Source organism: Equus przewalskii, chromosome 23 (assembly GCF_037783145.1).
Source record: "Equus przewalskii isolate Varuska chromosome 23, EquPr2, whole genome shotgun sequence".
NCBI lineage: Eukaryota > Metazoa > Chordata > Mammalia > Perissodactyla > Equidae > Equus > Equus przewalskii.
The window spans coordinates 9713627-9733650 of NC_091853.1; the positions used below are offsets into that span (position 1 = coordinate 9713627).

General features: G+C 46.8%; 1 protein-coding gene across 5 annotated transcripts in view; it reads right to left on the reverse strand.

The window, feature by feature from the left end:
* Nucleotides 1-1114: 1114 nt before the first annotated feature.
* Nucleotides 1115-20024, reverse strand: part of TNR (tenascin R) — a 405138-nt gene continuing 386228 nt past the window's right edge. For all 5 annotated transcript variants that reach the window (XM_070590958.1, XM_070590959.1, XM_070590956.1 and 2 more), the window contains 4 exons: nt 19071-19167; nt 14382-14543; nt 10069-10232; nt 1115-9158 (listed from right to left, as the gene is read on the reverse strand). In XM_070590958.1, the coding sequence (XP_070447059.1) occupies nt 9039-9158; nt 10069-10232; nt 14382-14543; nt 19071-19167 (543 nt within the window). In that variant the 3' untranslated portion in view covers nt 1115-9038. The remainder of the gene's footprint in view (nt 9159-10068; nt 10233-14381; nt 14544-19070; nt 19168-20024) is intronic.

Sequence of the window (20024 nt, forward strand, 5' to 3'; positions counted from 1 at the left end):
CTTGCGATTTCACAAGGCTCAGCCTGTCCTTGGCCGCCTGTGGGGAGCTCTGTCATCACCCTCCCTCACAGGGCCCCAGGCAGCCAGGCCAAGACGAACACTCACCACTCCTGGCCCTGCTCCCACAGGGTGTGCTGTTTCATGCCCTGCACTCTTATTCATAAGGCTCCCTCCTCACCTTTCCCCCTTGGATATTTCCTGTGGTCATAAGACCCAGCCAGGTCAACCTCCCCCAGTTAGGCTGCTAATGCCCCTCCCTCCTCCAGCAGGGGGAGATCCTGTCTGTGTTTATGGCACCTATCGCGCTCTGTTACAGTGCTCTCTCTACGTCCTGGCTCCGTATGCCTGTGGATCTGAACTGGAGGGAAGTTTCCCTCATGACCCTCTGGTTGGCGCTGTTACCTGCTGGGTCTTACCTAATGTTACCTGGAGCTTAGAGATGATCTTACAGTGTGCACTGGGCCCATTTTCAAGGGAGAGAAAGGGAAAATGTTTTCCCAGGTGACCAAGTCTGAGAAGCAGGTAATCATGGGAGCTGGAGACTGACTGAGCCAAGGACAGGTAGGCTCAGCAAGTTAGGCCTGTTACATATTCTCCACCAGTGCCCATAGGTGGCACTAGAGCCTCGAAGATCTGGCTCCCACTGGGCATCCAAGCTTGAGGGAGGCGGGCAGTGAATCACTCTTTGTGGCCGATCAAGGCTCAAAACCATAAACAAGACCAGTCTGGGTGGTGCTGGGGCATCCAGCGGAGGCTACCACCCATCAGTGACCTTTTCTGATGGTAAAAGCAAAGGCTGAGATGGAGAATTCAAAGTTGGTGGGAGACAGGGAAGGAAGAAAGGGGGAGAAAGAGGTGAAGAGAGAAGGAGCCGTAGGTGGGGAGAAAGAGGGAGGTAGAGAGGAGGTAATGAGAGACCAGGAAAGGGAAGGCAAGGAGGCAGATGGAGCAGCAGGACCATCAGGAATGAGAGCAGCCTACCCAAAGGGTGACGCAGGGAAGACGTTTTGGCAGAAGTGGTGGGTAAACGTTGAGGAGAAGAGGACCAGAAAAAGCAGGCCGGTCATTAAGAAAGGCGCGCCCCCACAATTCCCTATAGGACTTGCAAGATGCATACCGTTCCTTCAGGATCTTTTATTAACGTATAGAAAATGTGTTTAAAAAAGGAACTATACAGAGGCTAAAAGCAATCAGGACTAAAAATACTAGTTAACAATGGTTAACAAGCGGAGATTCCGGTCTTCGAGCTACAGCGCCATGAAAGGATGGGGACGTTGGTTTGCCCTCTCTCTTCCTCTGCACGTTTGTATTTTTGTTTTAGTTCATTAAAGTGTGCATCACCTGAAGAGTATGTACTCCATTTTCTTCTTACTTTTTTCTTCCTTCCAGTCCTTCTTTTAAGTAAATGCTTTCCCAAGCACGTTGTAGCTAAAAAGTCAGTAAATTGGTCTTTGTTATTTTTACCTGAAAAGCCTGTTAAAGGTTAAAACAACAAACAGAAATTCGGAGGGATTGGAGGATTTGGTGTTTATGATTTCTCAGAACAACAATCTAGAGACCACCAGGGTGGGTTTCAGCTGCCCAAGCCCCAGGTAACATCTCCCTCAAAGTCACAGTGACTTTCTTAGGGTACCTGGGAATTCCCATGGGCCTGGAGCGTATTTGAGGTTGGAATAATTTGAAGGGTGCGTGTGTGAATGACAGGAAGGAGGAATCTGTGTGTTAACGATAACTCACATAGATTCTGAACCTTGAGTCTGTGGGCCATGGTGAGAGTCTAGGCCTCAGAGAGGGTGCAGGTGGAGACAGAGGCTTGACAGGGGAACACTTTCTTGGTTGCCGTTTTTGCAGAAATCACAGTGTCTGCTACATCTAACACATAGGTGCCCCTGCTGCCCAAGCAGCCCCCGCATGGGAGAGGCCGTAACATGCAGCGTTCTCTTTCGGGGACAGCTATTCCTTTACACAGAAATGTCGTTCAATTAAGAGAAAGGGGTTCATTTCTGGAGTTTGTGCCTAGCAGCTAAAAATACAAGTTACCAAGTACTGATTTCCTTCTAACCTCCCCAAAGTGGCAAAGAGAGCTGAGATTGTAGCCAACTGTCCTCTGAGACCCCACTTACTGAGGAGGGGGGAGCAGGTAGGGAGAGGAGCAAAGAAACCAGGGAACAAACAAAATTAATTTACCTCCTGTCTTCTTCTAGCCTTAGTCCTCACAAATTTCCACTGCTGTAACCCTGTAGGGGACCAGGAAGGTCTTCATACCCCTGAGATCCTAGAGGGAGGGAGCCCGAATCTGTGTGCAACCTGCAGAGTCAGCCTAAAAATTCATGGGATTTCTGCATTTGATATCGTCTGTATTGGTTTGAATTAATTAACAATACAACCCTTTTCCTCCCAAATTCTGGAGTAAGAGTGACATATGCCATGTTTATTCTCCGGCTTCCCTCTCCTCAATCCTGGCTACATTGTCTGCCCCAGTTTGAGAAGAATGTATCTGGAATATTCCACTCTTCTACTGTTGGGTGAGAAAGAGGCCACCGTATTTCCAAAGGAGCGGGGTGGGGGAAATAGTGTTTGTGTCTTGGTCTTTATCTTCCCCTCCCAACCTGCAATGGATCCTTTTCTTCACCTCCCAAATTTAAGAAAAAAAGAATGGAAAGAGCTGCCCAGATGTTTCTAACTCCTGACGATAAGGTTGAAGATCCCTTGGAGTATGTGGCAAAAACTATGCAAGAACTCCCTTTTCTTTGGAGAGGAGAGAAGTGGCATCAGAAGGCTCTTTGGGAGAACATTAGCATAATCCAAGATGGCGGCCACTTGGCTAAATAAATATAAAGGGCAGAAGCCTCATGAAGTAGAAAAGGCAAGGGCTTTAGAATTAGACAAAGAGCTTCTGATTATGGCTCTACTTAGTAGCTGTGTGACTTTGGACATATTACCTAACCTTTCTGTGCCTCCAGTCTCTTACCAGTAAAATGGTTAAACTTGAGTCAGGGTTGTGGTGTGGATTTAACAAAGAAATATACGTAAAGCTCCTAGTACAATATCTGGAAAATAGTAGATGTGCAATAAATACCATTTCTCTTAGTTTTCATTTGGGGAGAGAAAATTAAAAAGCCTATGCCAGATCTGATGTCAGTTCTGTTACTAATTAGCTGTGTGAACTTGGGCAAGTTACCTAACCTTTCTGGGCCTCAGTTTCCTTGATTATGAAATAAGAGGGTTGGGTTAGATGATCCCCAGAGTCCCTTCCATCTCTGCAGGTGTGTTTCCAATGTTGGCCTTTTGGAGGCAGTGTTGAGCATACTAGTGTTCAATGACAGGAAGTTAAAAGCAACACAGGGTCTCCCTGGGGGCTGCTAACCCAGTGATGGGAAGAAAACAGTAGCTCTCATCCATGCGTTTACCTCCTGGCCGTGCACCTGGACCCAAACCCTCTCTTGTGGCTTGTGTGTTCCAGGCCTCCGGGGTTGCTTGCGCTGCCTCCCCTGAGCCCATGATGCCAATGAGCCAAGGCCAGTGCCTGGGATTGCTGATCCAGGGGGACTGAAAGAGTTACATGTCTCTGAACTGGAAATTCAGCATCAGCCCAGCCTCACAGCCAGACAATGAAGAGCTGTTTTATTAAGTTAACAGAGGGGCAGAGTTTGTTGGAGGAATAAGAGCTGTGTTATTTGGATGCTCTTCAGTAGCCTCATTAAGCTTGGGGAAGGAGGGAGGATTTCCCGTTTGGAGAAAATGCAACACTGTCCAAAGACTGTGAGGTTTGCCAGGGACATTTGGACAAGGGAGTGCTGCAGGTGCAATGAAGTCATGCTTCAGGCAAGGGGTGACCTTGAAAAATTAATCAGAAATGCTGGAGATGACAAGTCAGGCTTGTGACTGTTTGTGAAGAAAAAGCGAGGTCCATGCAGGACCGGTTGAGCAAGCACAGAAAGCCCTTCGGCTTCCCATTCCCATTTCCTGTGCTGTGACAGGCCTCTCATGCCTTAGTTTCTCCTCAGGTGAAGGCGGTGAACGGACAGGAGTCCTGGTGGAAGGCTGAATTCAAGGAACTAATGTGGACCCTTTCCCCGGGCGCTGCCCACCTGGTCTCTGCACATCTACTGTGGAGCCATCTGTAGAAGGTTTGCTTTTAGTCTCTACTGATCCGTTGTCTTCTTTTTTATATTATTTTGTATTTTGTTTTTTCTTCTTCCCAGCTGTTTTGCAAAGCTTGAAGAACACAAAAGGGACATAAGCAAGTCTAGTGTGGGTACAGCTAGGATGAGCCGGAGCCACTCTTTCCAACTGGACCTGAGTCCACACCTACACACCCTGGTAAAGTATACTAGAGTCTTTTCCCTACCCGCTTTTGGAGGTTTTCATTTGGTCTTGACTTCTCTTTGGCCTGCTGCTGCCAAAATGCTCCAGTACTGCTGAGGGAGACCTTATCACATCCATGTGGGGTTGGGTTATGGGGTTTAGGGAAGCATTTAGTCAAAGATCTTCAGGATCTTGGCCAAAGGCCCCTGATGTGCAGCCAGAGAAAGGCTACAGGCACAATCCAGAAGCCAGCCCTGTGACTCATCTTCCCTCAGGGCATAGAACGTCTCTGTCATTGTGACCTGGAGGAAAATCCCAGGAAGGTTAGACAGAGCTGAGTCAGAAGCTCCTGGGGTCTGGATCTTTGTGCAAGAGGCAGACTTCCAAACTTTACAGACATCCCCCAGGCCTCGGAGGTCCCAAGGCCCCCTTCTTGTAGCCTTGGCAAGTTTGAGGCAAGTGAAAACAAATTACCCCACCCTCTGTGGGCTTAGTGAAACTCAACTGAAGTGTGAATCTTTCCAAGCTTCCTTATTAAAGTTTTAAGAGTGGCTAGTGAGATGCAAGTGGAGTGACCCCTTTGGAGGGAAAGAAATGCAAGTCAGGACTTAGGTTAAAGAGGAGGCTGGTGATAAGAAAGTAAGCTGTAGAAAAGTACATATCCTGAGTGAGTGGCTCCACCTTTCCTGAAATTCTGAGGAGAGGTTAAAAAAAAGGAAAAATGTTTTCACTCCCCAGGAGTATTTACAAATCTTGGCCACCAGTTAGTCTATTTCAACCCTTTCAGCTTGGTGCAGCCACTGTTCTCATAGGTTCCAGAAGACAAAGAGGAACTGAAGCCCTTTCCCAACTGATGTTTTTAAGAGTTCTTAGAAAAGATTCCATAATGACTTTTTGTCCCTTAATCCACAGCTCTGCTCTGGGACTGGATTGTAAGTCTAAATGTGATTAAGTGTGTTTGGTTTGGTATTGAACTCATCGGCAACCTTGGTTCTTCAGGTTTGTCTTGGAAGTAACAGTTTCAGTGTAGAGGGAGCTGGTTGGTTCCCAGGTGGAAGGGGACAGAGTGTGAGGTGTCCTACCACTTTATGAGTAGTGGAGTGGGGGAGCTGGGAAGTGAAGGGTGGGGTGGATGTGACTATGGTCATTACAGTCATGCACTGCATAAGGACATTTCGGTCAACGATGGACCACATATACGACAGCGGTCCCATAGATTAGTACCATTAGTACTACACGTATAGGTGTGTAGTAGGCTATACCTTCCAGGTTTGTGTAAGGACACTCTGTGATGTTCATACAACAACAGAATTGCCTAACGGTGCATTTCTCAGAATGTATCCTCGTCATTAAGCGACACATGACTGTATTTGTGGAAGTTTGCTCTGCATTCTTGCTGCCATTTTTGTTGTTGTTGTCCTTTTACAAATCAATCTCCTGTGCAAATCAGTTGGCCAGTTTTCCTGGGTCCTGGTTTGGTATGAGTTCTCCTGGAAACCTGGAGGGACTTGCTGTCCTCCACCCCATGATCAGGAGGTGGCTGGGGGCTGTGATCGCCACCTCATGGTCACACTTACCAAGTCTCCCTCCTCCAGTGAAATCTGGTCTAAAGGCCAGCAGGAGTTTTCCACAGACTTCGTGTCTCTCCAGCCCGCCCTCTCACCTTCCAGAAATAACCCTGGAGAATGTGAGTGGACAGTGTTGGAAACTATCTTTGTCTGATGGGGAAATGCAAAAAGAAGAAACTGTCTGGGTCTTGGGTCTAGGCAGTGAGTCCAGGGCAGTCCTGGGTAGAGGTTTTTTGTGTTTGTAAGTACATATCCTGATGTGTCTGCCGTTAATCTGCCTCTGAGCAGGGTTCTCTTCCATTCCTTTTGAGACCCTGGAGGGAAACTTTGGTGTGCTCAGGGTGAGTGCTTTGTGAATATTGCTTACTGGGTCCCCCATGGGAAGAGCCCATGTGCTTGGAGGAACAGGATAAACAGTAATCAGTGAGTAAAGTGTCAAAGCTCTGAGTCAAGTTGACTATGGGCCTTGGGGAGATAATGGGCACAGTGTCTCTTAAACATGGTGAAAGCTTGTGAGAAAATCACTGTACTTAATAAAAGGAATTTATAAATCTTTTTATAGAAGCTTGGGTGTAGTAATCTTTGAAGTCCCTTTCCTGCTTTAAAATTCTTTAAAATAAATCTAGGCAATGCTGCCGATACTATTTATAAAAATGTTCCATAGGGTAAAACGGTTCCAAGAAAAGGCAGGTTTTGGTTTCCACTTTTACCTGAACTGACGACATGAGGACTCATAATCTTTTCCTGTTTCGGTGCCCTTGATGAGGTGGGCCGTGCTGGCACCACCCAGGTCCCTGGGCTCTGCTTTCATGGACAAAGTGAGTTCAGCCTCTTACTTGGCAGGGTCTTTTCTGCAATGTTTTGTCCTCTGTGTGTGTGTTTTACTTGCAACTTCTAAGTCAGTCTTCCTTCCTTCCTTCCCTTCTTCTTTCCTTCCTTCCTTCCTTCCTTTCATTCAAGTAAAGCAAGGATTCTGGTTAGTTCTCATTAGTTAATTGTGCTCTCTCAGCAATGCCAATTTCTATGCAGATCTCCAGCTCAGAGACTAGCATTACTGGCTGTCAAAACTGAAAGGGAAGTTAGAAGCCATTGTAGTCTAAGCTTTCATTCAGCAGGTTAGGAAACTGAGGCCCAGAGAAGTGAAGCAACCTCCCCGATGTCACATAGCCAACAAAATGGCAGTGGTGGGCCTACAGCTCAGCCCCCAAGTTCCTCCTCACTCAGTTGTTTCCCACTGTTCACTGGCGTCCCACTCTCTAGCTGAATCTTACTTAATTTAAGGTTTCTTGAAAGGATCGTTTCTGTTTCTTTCTCTTTCTCCTAGTTTTCTTGAAGCCCACGGTGAATTGAGAAGTGAAAATGTCACCTCCATTTTCAGCACCGGGTTTGTCAGTCACATCCACACCACACCAGTGAACAAGGCCCTGGAGGCCTGCTACAGGGAGAGTGGCTACAGCAACTGGCAGCTGACTTCATCCTCATCACATCAGAAGTGTGATCGTCCACCCAGGGACCGCCCCTTCCTGGTTATCAGAGCTTGGTTAGATTGTGGATGTTTCCATTAGAAAGGTGCCTGCTCACAGGCTCATCCAGTAACTGCTTGGGAAAGCTACAAGATGCCCCAGTTTGACTAAACACAGGCATTATAGAAGCAGACCTGGGGCTTTGAAGAGAACGGGAGGAAAGGGAGAAGGCGGCTGGGGGAACTGGGCATGGATTTCGGCAGAGCTGCAGAGACAGCTGCAGCCAACGTGATTTGGAGAAGTTGAAGGGCCATGGCTTCTAGAGCCTCCAGCTCTCTTGGGCTTAACAACCAAATCATGCTAGTGAAGAGAGCTCATCTCATAAGATGGAGGGATGCCCACAGTCTGCCACTCTTCACCTTTGGATTTCTAAATGTAATTTCCTCCAGTATTTTTCATTTTTCCTCTCAAACGCAGAATAATAAAAGAAGGTGGAGAAAGGCTTCTCATGATCTCACCTCATTAAGGAGGTCATTCCTGTTTCCCACAGAAGCAAAAAACAGAAAAAAATCCAAAAACCAAAACCCCCAAATCCCACCTCTTCCCAGGGAATGTCAGTAAGGGGATTGGCTGGCTGGTCATATAACTTCTTCTTCTGACGCTTATTAAGCCAGCCACACTAAAGAGAGCCTGGCTGAGACAGAAACGAGGCCTTCAGTCTGTAATTCAGAAAAAAACAACCCATGACAAATAGGACCAGAAATAGAGAAAATGGAGTTAGGTAAAATCCGTGTTCCCCATGGGACCTGCCATCTCAATGGCAGGTGCCCTGGTTTCCACTTCTGCTGTCCTTTCCTCAATGCCTGACCGCAAAGTGCTAAAACTCACAACCATCTTCCCCTCCCATCCCCCAAGAAAGTTGCTGTCTGACCTGAGGGAGGGGGCAGTGATTTATGACCCACAGGGACACAGCCACTGTGTAGCCCAGGGCCAGGCACGGGCAACGAATGCCTTGGGAACTAGAGGCCAAAGCAGAGCTTGGGCTTGTGGGGCCGTGGGAGTCTCAGGGTAGGATGCAAGTAGGCACAGGTCTATTGGGGCTGGAAAAGAGGCCAGTACTCTTGAAAGGTAACAGAGGACACTCGGCTGGTAAGAGTGTCAGACGATGAGAATCTTTGGCCCATGTAAGAGGACTTGGCTTGTTGGGTTGGGGTGAGGATAATCTGTTTCCTCTTAAGGGGAGTTGTTGGCAAAGCTCTCTTGCTGAGGCTTCTTCTCTGTGTCAGTGTGAGAACCTGGCCATCAAAGGCAGTGACAAGAGCACGAACACCTGGATGTGGAGGGCATCTCAGAAGGAGGGCAAGGAAAGAAGGCACGTGCCTGCCACCATGACAATCTGACTCCAGCACTTGCCTTTGAATTTGGATTTCAAGAAAACTTCCCACTTTCATCCTTGGTGGGAAGAGGGGAAGTTTAAGGATGACTGGGCAGAAGGGAGAATGGAGACCGAGGGTCAGGGCCGGGGGCAGCAGAAACCATGAGCCGCTGAACCTCAACTGATTTCCTGCTACATCCTGCTTCCTTTAAACACTCTTATTATGTTGCAAAGCACATTACTATTACCCCCCACCCTTTGTTTCATATTATAAAATACAAACAAATGACAGAAAAGGTCAGTTGGCTTGCAGCCGCCCACTACTCAGAACTGCAAGGACCGCCGTTTCCTCCCCGCCGTGAGACGGTGGTTGTAGGGGCGCATCTTCATTTCCACAAAGGGGATGGAGAACTCGTGGCCTTTCCAATGGTACCAGTTGATCCCCTGGGAAGGAGAAAGGTAAGCACATCAGGTCATCCTTCTCCCTCAATGGAACCCCTAGCTTGCAAAGAAGGGGAATGATGGGAGTGGGGAGTTCAAGGTGTGGATTTTGCCATTTTCCATCAACATGAAGCTTGTGGCCAAGTTCCCAACAAAGTCAAAGGAGCAGAGTCTCTTTCCAGCTTTTCTTTTTAAACATGACTGTGAACTGGGTCTTTATTGGGAATGTGTTGCAGGTCGTTCCTTATTGCCAGCTTCATGTGTTTAGCTTTCGGGATTTGCATGCACCAGCAACCAGTGTTGAATTTCAAAATCCCAGCAGTACAGAAGCATTTTGAAGAGAGTAACTGTTTGCTTACTCCTGATGGAAGAGTCAGGTGGTTTCCATCTATGGTGACCAACCATCTTGGTTTGCCCAGGACTAAGGAGTTTCCCTGGCTGCTGGCCTTTCAGTGCTAAAACTGGGAATGTCCCTGTTGGTCCAATTGGTTAGCCTATCACCCAGCCCAGCCTATGGACTTGTAGTCTCTAAGGGGAATGACGGTCCAGTTTATACTGGCATTTCTGGTCAATCCTTTTGTAGGTCACTTCTTAGGATGAAGTTGAGCCTTCATTGATAATCTCTTCATGGGATCTTCCAGATGAGGAAATGAAATGGAATTTGACTGGTTGTCAAGGGCTTCTTGGGGTGAGTTCTAGCTCTTGAGTCCAGATGCTTTCCTTTTCTTCCTCTGCCTGTCCTATCTCAGAATTTGCATTACTTTCCTCGTCATGCTAGTCCTTTCTCAAGACTCTGAGCATTCCTTTTTAGAAGGGAAATGTAAGACCTACACGTGCATTTAAAACACAAAGCTAAGGGACCGTGGGTCCCACAGCTGTGGATCACTCATAACAGCGGCAGAACTTTACCTACCTGACTGTGCCTGGATTCCCCATATTTCCCATTGAGGTTGGTCCGGTGGCAGTTCTTATACCACCAAGCCCCCTTGTATGACATGGCGCAGTTGGTAACTGCAACATCATTGTCTCTGTCCTCTGTGGAAAAAGGGCGTCCTTGATGGTAGCTGAGGGAGTCCCCTGGAAAAAAGACACATTTGTGAGGCTGTTCTATCTGTCACTCTTTTGTCAGGATTTTCTGGACATTGGACCCCCTCCCAACAAACCTGGCCTCCACTTAAGGGACCTTCCACTTGCCTCTCCTGTTTCTACCCAGTTCATCAGCCTGACTATACTGAACTCTTACTCCACCTTACTCCTGGGTTCAACTACTTCTGTGCTTCAATCTCGAACTCATTTGCTCATTCCCCTGACCTTCTGCTGAGAACTCTGTCCACTCAGCTCCACCTCACCGCCCCTGTGCACTGGGACACAGATATTCATGGTTCCTTTTGTCTCTAGCGGAGACAGTGATGAGCCATGGTGACTTGGGCCAGTCTGGGTCACCACCATGTGCCTGGCTTTCTCCGTGGCTCATCATGCCTGGTCAGCCCACACTCAAAACCCTCCATTTAGAACTTGGTGCCACATGTGAAGAAAGACGTCAGAAAACAAGAGTTCCTGTTCACAGGAAACTGGATGATGAAAAAAATCCTAACCATGTCAGAGGAGAAGTGGCTGGGAAAACTGGGGCTGTATCTTGGGGAAGAGCAGGCTTGAAGGGGAGACAAGGTTCATGATCATTATCTCCAATATCTGATGGGCAATTGAGTAAAAAAAAATTAAATGAACTCTCTGGTGATGTATGAGAATCAGTAGGTAGAAACTTGTGAGGAGGCATAATTTGGCTAAATATATGAGGAGAAATCACCTAAATATTAGAGCCGTTCACAAATGGGATAGACTGCTTGGAGATGTGGTGAGATCTCTACTCTCAGTGGCAAGCAGAGGCTGGGTCTTCTCTTCTTGGGATGCTGTGCAGGGGACTCATTTGAATTGAGTATTCGAGATGAGGGGTCAGACTATAATTAATTTATAACTCTTGACCACATTTTTGGCAGGACTTGTGCTTAGAGATGTTGTGAAGGGGCTCATGCTTTTGAGTGAAAGTTATCTTAGATGCTTCTGAGGTCGCTTTAAGCTAGGAGAGACCATAGTTCTGCTTCTGTGACTTCTAAGTCCACACCATAGTGGCCACTTAATGCCTCCAATGCTTCCATGACAAGTTAACCCTGAGGGGGATATCTGTATTTTATGGGGATGCCTGATCCCCTCAGGCCAGTTGGGTCCCTAACTCAGCATGTCTTTGTCTTTATCCCTTCTTTTTCATCTTCCCCTCTTAGTCTCCAAGGAATCAGTTTTGTGTCCATCTAGAGTTAATCTTACTACCTGCAACTCATTTTTTCCCATCTCCTCCAGGTCCTAGAGAAGGCAAAAAATATTTCTTACTTTTTCCTTTTTTTAATACTTTTTTTTTTTTTTTAGCACTTTCACCTCCTCCAATCCTAGGTCATACTCATATTCCTTATCTTAAAAAGGTCTTGGGTTAATCCTACTGTCTAGTGACCTTTTCTGTACCATCAGTTCCTTGACTATGTTGCCTCTACCCACATTCCTATCTTCTCATCTCCTGCTTATCCCTCTGTAACCTAGAATTTGCCCTTATTACTCCCCTGGAACAATTGTCTCCAGCTTCCACTCTGATGCGGCCTGCCACCGTCTCATATACGATCCCAATGTTGGTCCTTAGTTCCTTCCCAAATCTGGCTCCCTGTCCCATTTCTACCTCATATATCCACCTCACATATTTAGTACATTAGCTAAGTACTGGTTGTTCTCTCTCAAACTGCTGTTCAGATTTAGACCTTTCTCTTAATTCCTGGCATTAGTCAAGGCTCCTGTTATCTCCTACTAGGATTAATGCAGCAGCTCAAGCTGGTCTCTGCTCTTCACTCAGATTTACTTTATCCTGCTCATGGCTGTCAAATGAATCCTCCTACAACCCCACCTTCATTATCTACTCAGGACCCACCATGGCTCCTACTGCCCACCATATTAATACTGAACTCTTAGTTTTAAGGCCTTTTGGGATCTGGCTCCAGCCTACTCCACCAATCTTCTGTTTCTTCTGAGCTCACACCCTGCCGGGGCAGCCAGGCCCTTCATGCCTTCCCTCCCTCCACATTAACTGCTCCTTCCGTGAGTTCTCTTCCAGGCTTTGCCTTCCCTGGAGTGTCTCCCTTACCATCAGGATCCCAGCCAAATGCTGCTGGTTTCATGAAGCCTTCCTCAACCACCCAGACCCCCCCTCCTCTGGACGCCCATTAATCTGGATGTGAGTACCATTTCTTTTGAGGTGAGTTACTACCTAACTGTTTCTTTTCTTTAAATAGATATTTAGTTCTTGCAGAGGCTATGTCTTACGCCTCTTCTGAGTCCCCACAATTTGTACGAAGAACTTCCAGGATTTGTTCAACAACCTCTTGTTGATAACTTGATTTGGAATTTTCGGTCCTAATCCAATGAGAGTCCTGGTTAGAGATTTGGATTTCTGGAGCCTTGAGAAATGGGGGTAGGAGAAGTGGCTGAACTTGGATGAGATGCCATGGGGATGGACTGTTGCCAGCAGGGCCAGTAAAAATGAGCAACAACTAAAAATAAAGGCCCAGAGAATTGGGCAATAGTGAATGCCAGAAAGAGAGGATGGGCTCTTCCTCCCCAGAGACCTGGTCTAGAAAGAACAACCGTTGTGTGGAGTTGCCTGGAGAAGTGGCAGCCTACATAAGCCCAGGTTTTCATCTTTTGAGGAAGATGAACTAAATATGTGAGGTGAGAGGTCATCAGGTTGTAATTAATTTATGATGATTGGCCAAATTTTTGGCAGGATTTGCCTCTGAGACATGCGAGTAGAACTCAATCCAGCAATTCTGACCGCTACAGGGCCTGGTAGCGAGATAGAGCTGCAAAGAGGCAGCAGCCACTGGGTCCAAGGTAAACGGTAAAAAGCAGAGACCTGGAGCAGGTGAAGAGGAAGGTAGGACACGTGAGGAAGTGGGAGGGCCTGCTCTCCTTCTGTGGGAGAAATAAGAGCTGCTTTTCTACAGGCACAATTCTAATCCCATGGAATGGTTAGCATCAGGTTATTTTTGAAACGATTTAGTCTGACATTTTGTTTAATACACTCCATTTCCATGGCTGTTTTATGCCCAAAGTGTGATCAATTGCACCTTTTATTGGGGGTGCTTCAAGCAGGTCTGATTGCCATTGGGAATGACCTCCAATATGAACAATAACAAAGGAAAGTGTGTCTTCCCTTTAGAGTAACAATACCTGGCTGAGAAGAAATAATTGGACAGATGCAGTGTTTGGAAGGGAAACACCTTGATGATCTTCTTAATTCCAAGAGGCATAAAAATGTTACTAAAATTATACACTAGCATTTAGTCCTAAAATTGGAGTTAATGAAAGGACCAATAACTCCATATATCAAAGAGCAGAATATTTGGAAAAGCAGGTTTTATGAAATGTGCTACAATAGAACTCAGGAAACAGACTGACAAAGCCTAAGAAGCAGGCTTGATATTATGTGCCAATAAAACCATTAGTGCAACAGAGCTTAGAGGGAGAGTTGTTCTATTTAGTAGAAATGTCATAAGAATCTATACAGAAAACGTGACTGTGTGTGTGTCTCTTGTGGAGGAATGAAAAGAAGTGTGGCCACTGAGGAACATTTAACTGCTGTTGTCTGGCCCTTGATGGGAGTGTCATGATGACTGCTGATGGTGAGGTGGGGTCGTCTCAGAATACGAGGGATCTGTTTTGTCCTCATTAGTTCAAAGATGGTTTTCTGAGATGTCATTGCAGGGGAGATTTCTACCCAGACAATGGATGATTGTGCTCTCATTGGATAAGAGCCCATATTGATTAATCTAGACAAGAAAAATAATCCTTTGCCCTTAAATTGCGCATTTTTTTTTAACTTTAAAAGCACGTTCACTGCATTTATCGCATTTTTTTCTGACTTCTCTGAAGTACAGCAAGCATCATTATCACAGTTTTCCGGATGAGGAAACTGAAGGCCTGAGAATTTGATTTCAGGTCCCCCGAGTGGTTAGGACAGCCTTGATGAGAGCAGTGATTCCCGGCCCTCTGCCCTCCTCATTGGCTAGCAGGGAATTCATGAACTCTGTGGGTGCTGCCACTGCCTGGTGCAGCTTGCGCCTACAATGTGGGCATCCTGGTCCTGCCGCATGCCCATTGCCCCTGGGGTCTGCTCAGGGGCCAAGGTACCTGCAGTGCCATTGTAGCCTCCTATGCGGAGTTTGTACAGGCTTCTGCTGTCCTCCACGGAGAACTTGTCGTAGTAGGCGAAGGCGGCCTCCTGGCCATCCCGCATGTCCACGCGCAGCTCGTAGCGGCCCTGCGACGTGATCCTGTGTATGTTGTCCAGCCCTGTGGAGAAGAGCAGAGAATGCAGTCAGCTGGCCGCAGTGGCTTTGGAAATGGGAGGGAAAAGGCAACTGTGGCCTCATAACAGAGGTTATAGAGGGGAGGTGGGGTATCCAGATTGCTTTTGCCCTCAGCCCTTCCCAGGTTGTTAGCAAACAGACCCTACGGGGCTGGCCCCGTGGCCAAGTGGTTAAGTTCACATGCTCCACTTCGGTGGCCCAGGGTTCACTGGTTCAGATCCCGGGCATGGACCTACTCTCTGCTCATCAAGCCATGCTGTGGTGGGATACCACATTGAAGAACTAGAATGACCTACAACTAGGATATAGAACTATGTACTGGAGCTTTGGGGAGGAAAAAAAAAAAAGGAAGATTGGCAACAGATGTTAGATCATGGCCAATCAGTCTTACCAAAAAACACAAGTCAAAACCAAAACACCAAAAAAACCCAGACCCTGCCAGATTCTGAAATTTCTCCTGCAAAAAGGCCAGCCCAGGTCTGTTGATGAATTCCCACCACAGAGAAGGTCAGGGGTGCTAATATCTAGTCTTGACCCAGTAACTGACGAGCCCTGAGCCTCAGGATTCCTGGCCCTGTTGCCCACCATCTCCCATTCCAAACCATGGTGTGGGGTGAAAATGACAAGAGGCATCATATGGCCATGAGTCCTTTGGTGTGGGTGATAGGAAGCAAGAGGTAGAAACACTGATCAGAGGAGGTGAGGGTGGGCCCTAGGGGTCCAGGATACCTGGACAGCCTACCGTCTCCTGGTAGCCTGTGAAGGGGGTTCTCACTTTCATTACACTGCCTCTCCTCTGCCTCCGGCCCTCCTGAGGCTCCCGTTACCAGATTGGGGAAAACTCTCGCCTGCCTCCTGACTCCACTTCCTTTCTCTCTGATCTACCTGCTACAGCTAGCACTGCTGCCTCTTCACTGGTCTTTCCAGGCAGTTACCCTCACTCACGTGCTCTCTTTGGCCTCTCAGCTTCCCAGGCCTTGGTCCAATAGATTCTTGTATGTGCAAACCTCTGGGAGTCCAGAGTTCAGGTAGAGCACAGATTCTCCTTGGTGATATGTTCTCGTATGTATTTTCTTTTTTATTTTTAAGTAATTTTTTGGGGATTATAAAGGTTTATAACATTGTGTAATTTCAGGTGTACATTATTGTTTTTATCAATTCCCAAATATACTTCATTGTGCTCAGCCCTAATAGTCTAATTTTCATCCATCACCATATCATATGTATTTTCTTGGCTGCTTGCCCTGGCTGGCTGTGCTGGGCAATTTTGACCTATTTGACCAGACTTGGAGCCACTCACCCTGCATTGCTAGTCACCTCTGAGTCCTCCTGGTCTCTATCTGCCTACACAACTGGGATCCTCTTGCTTTGCTGTGGCAGCTAATGTCTACTAGAGTATGCCCTGATTTAGAATCAAAGAATTGCAGAGATGGAAGGGAATTTAGAGATGACTTAGGCTAGTCTCTGTTTTGTGGAAAAGGAGGCTGGAACCCACAGAGGTGAAATGATTGGCCGAGGGTCACCTGGATCTTTCTGCTTCCCTATCCTGTTTAAGATTTAAAGCATTACCTTGACTATAAGTCAAAGGCTGTTTGACTGCTGTTTGCTGGGTTGCTGACCCTAGACTTGTGCTTGTGTGGATGAACTGGAGCCTGCTGGTGCCCTGCCCAGATGCCCTGAATTGAATGGTGGCTGCATCCCTCAGCTGATAAAAGTGTTGGCTGCTAATAACTGACAGCTGCTTCCTTATTGGATAATTGCCCTTGACCAAACGGGAGTCACTTCCCTCTGGAAGCTACACTCTCCCTCCCCCAAGCCTTGGGGCAGACTTCCATCAATGCCTGATGTGGGGGTTACAAAAGCCCGGTCCCCTTGCCCTGGTGGGGACCAACTCTGAGTAGCAATTCATGCTCCAAAGCTTCCCTGAGGATCAGACTGCAGTTAGTCTCCCACCAAGACCCTATGTTTGTACTTTCCCCTGCTCTATCCTGCCTTCCCCATTCCTCTTCTCCTGAGAGCACTCCCCCGACAAATCACTCGAACAAGAATCCTGGTCTCAGGCTTTGCTTCAACTTAGGACATAAACCATGGGTCATAATGTCACCCCCAAGCTGAGGATTGCTGCCACAGTACACATCATCAAGCTGTGCCTCTGTTTAAGAGGCCTCACTGGCTCCCTTTTACCTATGGCCATAAGTCAAGACTTCTCTTCTGCACTTTAGAACCATAATGTGCCCTCATTCAACCCACCTACCATCATTTTCTTCTTTCCCTGACTTGCACCCTTCCTCTGGTTGGATGTTTTCTTCACTGTCCCTTTGCACAGATCAAATGGATCCCTGCCTCCCCTCCTTTCATGTCCCCTTCCCTCTTGCATTCTTCCTACTCATCCCTCAACGCCTTCTCCATGAAGCTAAACTCTTCCTTGAATATCCATGGCTGTCTTGTTGGTAGCTCATAGGTCAGTACAGAGTTTCCCAGGGCGAGATGGCATTTCTGATGAAATGAGAAATATTTTGGGAATAGGATTAAATAATTTTGGACATATAGGGAAAAAGGTATTTCCAAATTCTATCTCTTTCTTAATAGATTAAGGAGAACACTTACCCCTGATCCTAATCTTAACTCTCAGTCTCAATTTGGTTCTAGTACTTTGTGGTTTAACACCCAAAACTTTCTAATCTCCATTTTTAACACCACCACCAGCAGCAGCAACAACAACAGACTTGGAGCCTCCGTACTGATCTATCATTTGATAATTTTAATATTGATTTGTTTTCATTGCATTTATTTTTGAGGTTCCCTTTATTTACGGTACACGATAGTTCTCAATTTTCATAAAACAATAGATTTGATTAAATAAAACAAGTGATATATAGAAAATTTAAGTGCATGATGGTTCAGATATTTCACAGATATGACAAAAGTTGTGAGAATGTCACACAGTGGCTGAGGTTTGGGAAACGTGAGCACTGTCTGCTGTGGGGGCATTAATTCACGTGCATTACACTTGTCTCCCAAGCTGTCTGCAAACTCTTAGAAGGCAAGGATATTTTCCTATTCACTTGACATCTCTCTGTATGTTTGTGTATGATTTTTTACCTTATTTTTTAATATTTACATCAGCAAACACAGACCTGGGCATCTAATAGGTTCTTAGTAAAGTCTTATCATTGGTCGACTGATTGATATAAATATCTTAGGGACCTACTATCTCCAGTCACCATAATAGGCAATGGGGTTAAAAGATGAATATGATGTGGTCCTAGCTCTGAAGCAAGTTTACACAGTACAGTCAAGAGAGACAGAAAGGAAAATGGACACTGTGATTGGGGCCACAAAGAGAGAGTAGCCGATTCTCCCACAGGCAAAGGGTGATAAAAATGGGTAGGATATGTTCTATGGAGGAAGAGATGTGTATTTGGGTCTCTGAATATGCACAGAACAGCAAGGTGCATAGGGGAGGGAATTGTCAGCTGGCACAGTGGTCCTCGCAGAGGCGACATTAGTAGTTCTAAGTGTTTGGAGTTGGTGTTGGGTTGGGTTGAGGTAGTTAGCGGTGGGAGCAGGCTCCGGAGGTATATTACAGCGGGCCTTGGACCTTAGCTAAGGTGTTTGGCCTTCACCTGGTGGTGATAAGGAGTCATTGAAAAGTTTTACAAGTGGGGTTAGCCGTCACTCAGATTTTGGGTATGAGGAAGATGATTCTAGTGGCCATGTGGACAATGGGTGGTTCTGGCGGTAGGGAGGCTAGTTAGGGGGTTGTTATAGGAGCATCCAGGAGAAAAACGATGAGGCCTGGATGAGTTAGTGACAGGGGAGACAGAGAGGAGACCACAAACATAAAACACAATTATTTGCCTTGCCTCCACCTCCCTTTATAATCACTATGAAAACCTCACCCAGAGGGAGATGCAGGTAAGAATGAATCTCTTGCTTTCTGGGATTGGCTCCACAGCTGTCTGCCTAGGGTGGGTGTGTTTACCTTCTCACATCAATTTGGTTCTCAATCGACACCTCCTGCTTGTGTGAGACCTCAAGGAAATTGCCAGTCACCTCTAATGCCATTTTCATTTTTTCCCTTCCCTTCTCAAGTCAGGTAATAACACTCCTCCAAGGAACTAGAGCAGCGTGACTGCCTCATTTCTCTCCTGACCTGCAGGCTGGCTGGCTGGGCCTGGCTTCTGAGAGCTGACCAGCCGGCCTGTTGCTCCCTGCGTCCCCTCCCCCGCCAGGCAGCTCACTCCCTTTGTAGTTGCCTACTGTCAAGATCCATCAGCATAAGAGACTATTAATGAGGATGGGAAGAGACAGAGCAAAGAGGAAAACACCACAATAAGATAAAAACAGATCAATAGTGGAGCCAAATGGAGCAAGAGGTACTGAAAGCAATTCACGAGCTGTCAACTTCTCAGCAGGGTTTCGGATAATCCCAGAGGGACACAGAGAGGAGGGAGGTGGACAAAAAGCCAGAGCTGCTCTCCAAGGGAAAGCAAAAAGGAGGCATTACCCAGCCAAAACTCATCCTCCAGGTTCCCGAAGCCAACACGGTACTCAGCCCATTTCCGGAAAAAATCAGTTTGGCCATTCTGCCGCCTCTGGAATACCTGTGAAGAGAAGGAGTAAGCCACAAAGAGATGCTAAGGAAAATAAACTCTAATGAGTAAAGTTGCTATAACTGAGTGTGATATCTGCAACGGCAATGATGCTCCCATAAGGAACAGGGCATACAGAGCTGGGGATTTTCACAGCAGCTTTTGCAGGAGATGCTCAGAGCCCTTCTCTTGAAGGGCAGAGGCCCCCGATCAATAGGCCAGGGTGTGATGTTGACACTAATTTGCATCCCTGCAATGTAGAAAGGATTCAGGGTACACATCAAACCCCCAAGCAGTCAAGGGAAATAGGCTTGGCTCACAAATTAATCTTTTTGCACCACGGAATGCACGAGAAAGCAGAAGAATGGGACCAGCCTCAAATCAGCTCGTAACTGTCGTCATCCTATTGCAGGCAAAGGAACTGCATGTCATTCACTTTCCAAGCTAAGTGCTAATTTCATTTAACCTCCAATACATCAGCCTCGGCTTCAATTTCTAATTATGTTTTAAGAAGGAGGCACAAATATGTCAGAAACATAAAAGAAAATGCCTCCCAAGAGTAGCTGTTATGAGCACAGCTACTATTTAACTCCATTCAAAAACTATCCCTTTTGCATTGTGAAGAATCCGGCGCTGTGTATTAGCAGCGCTGGAAGGGGGATCCACAGGAGGGCAGGTGGAGGGGCTGGCTTTCCACCCCCACCGACTCAGTTAACACTGAGCTGCTCTGGGGCCAGGCTGCCGGAACTCTCCCACCCGCACAGGGGCCAGCACTGATAGGTGGGACCATTGGTGAGGTTGCCCTTTCTCTTCTCTGTGTACTGCCCTATCAGACATGGGAGGGGGGTGGGGACAGGAAATGGTGTCTC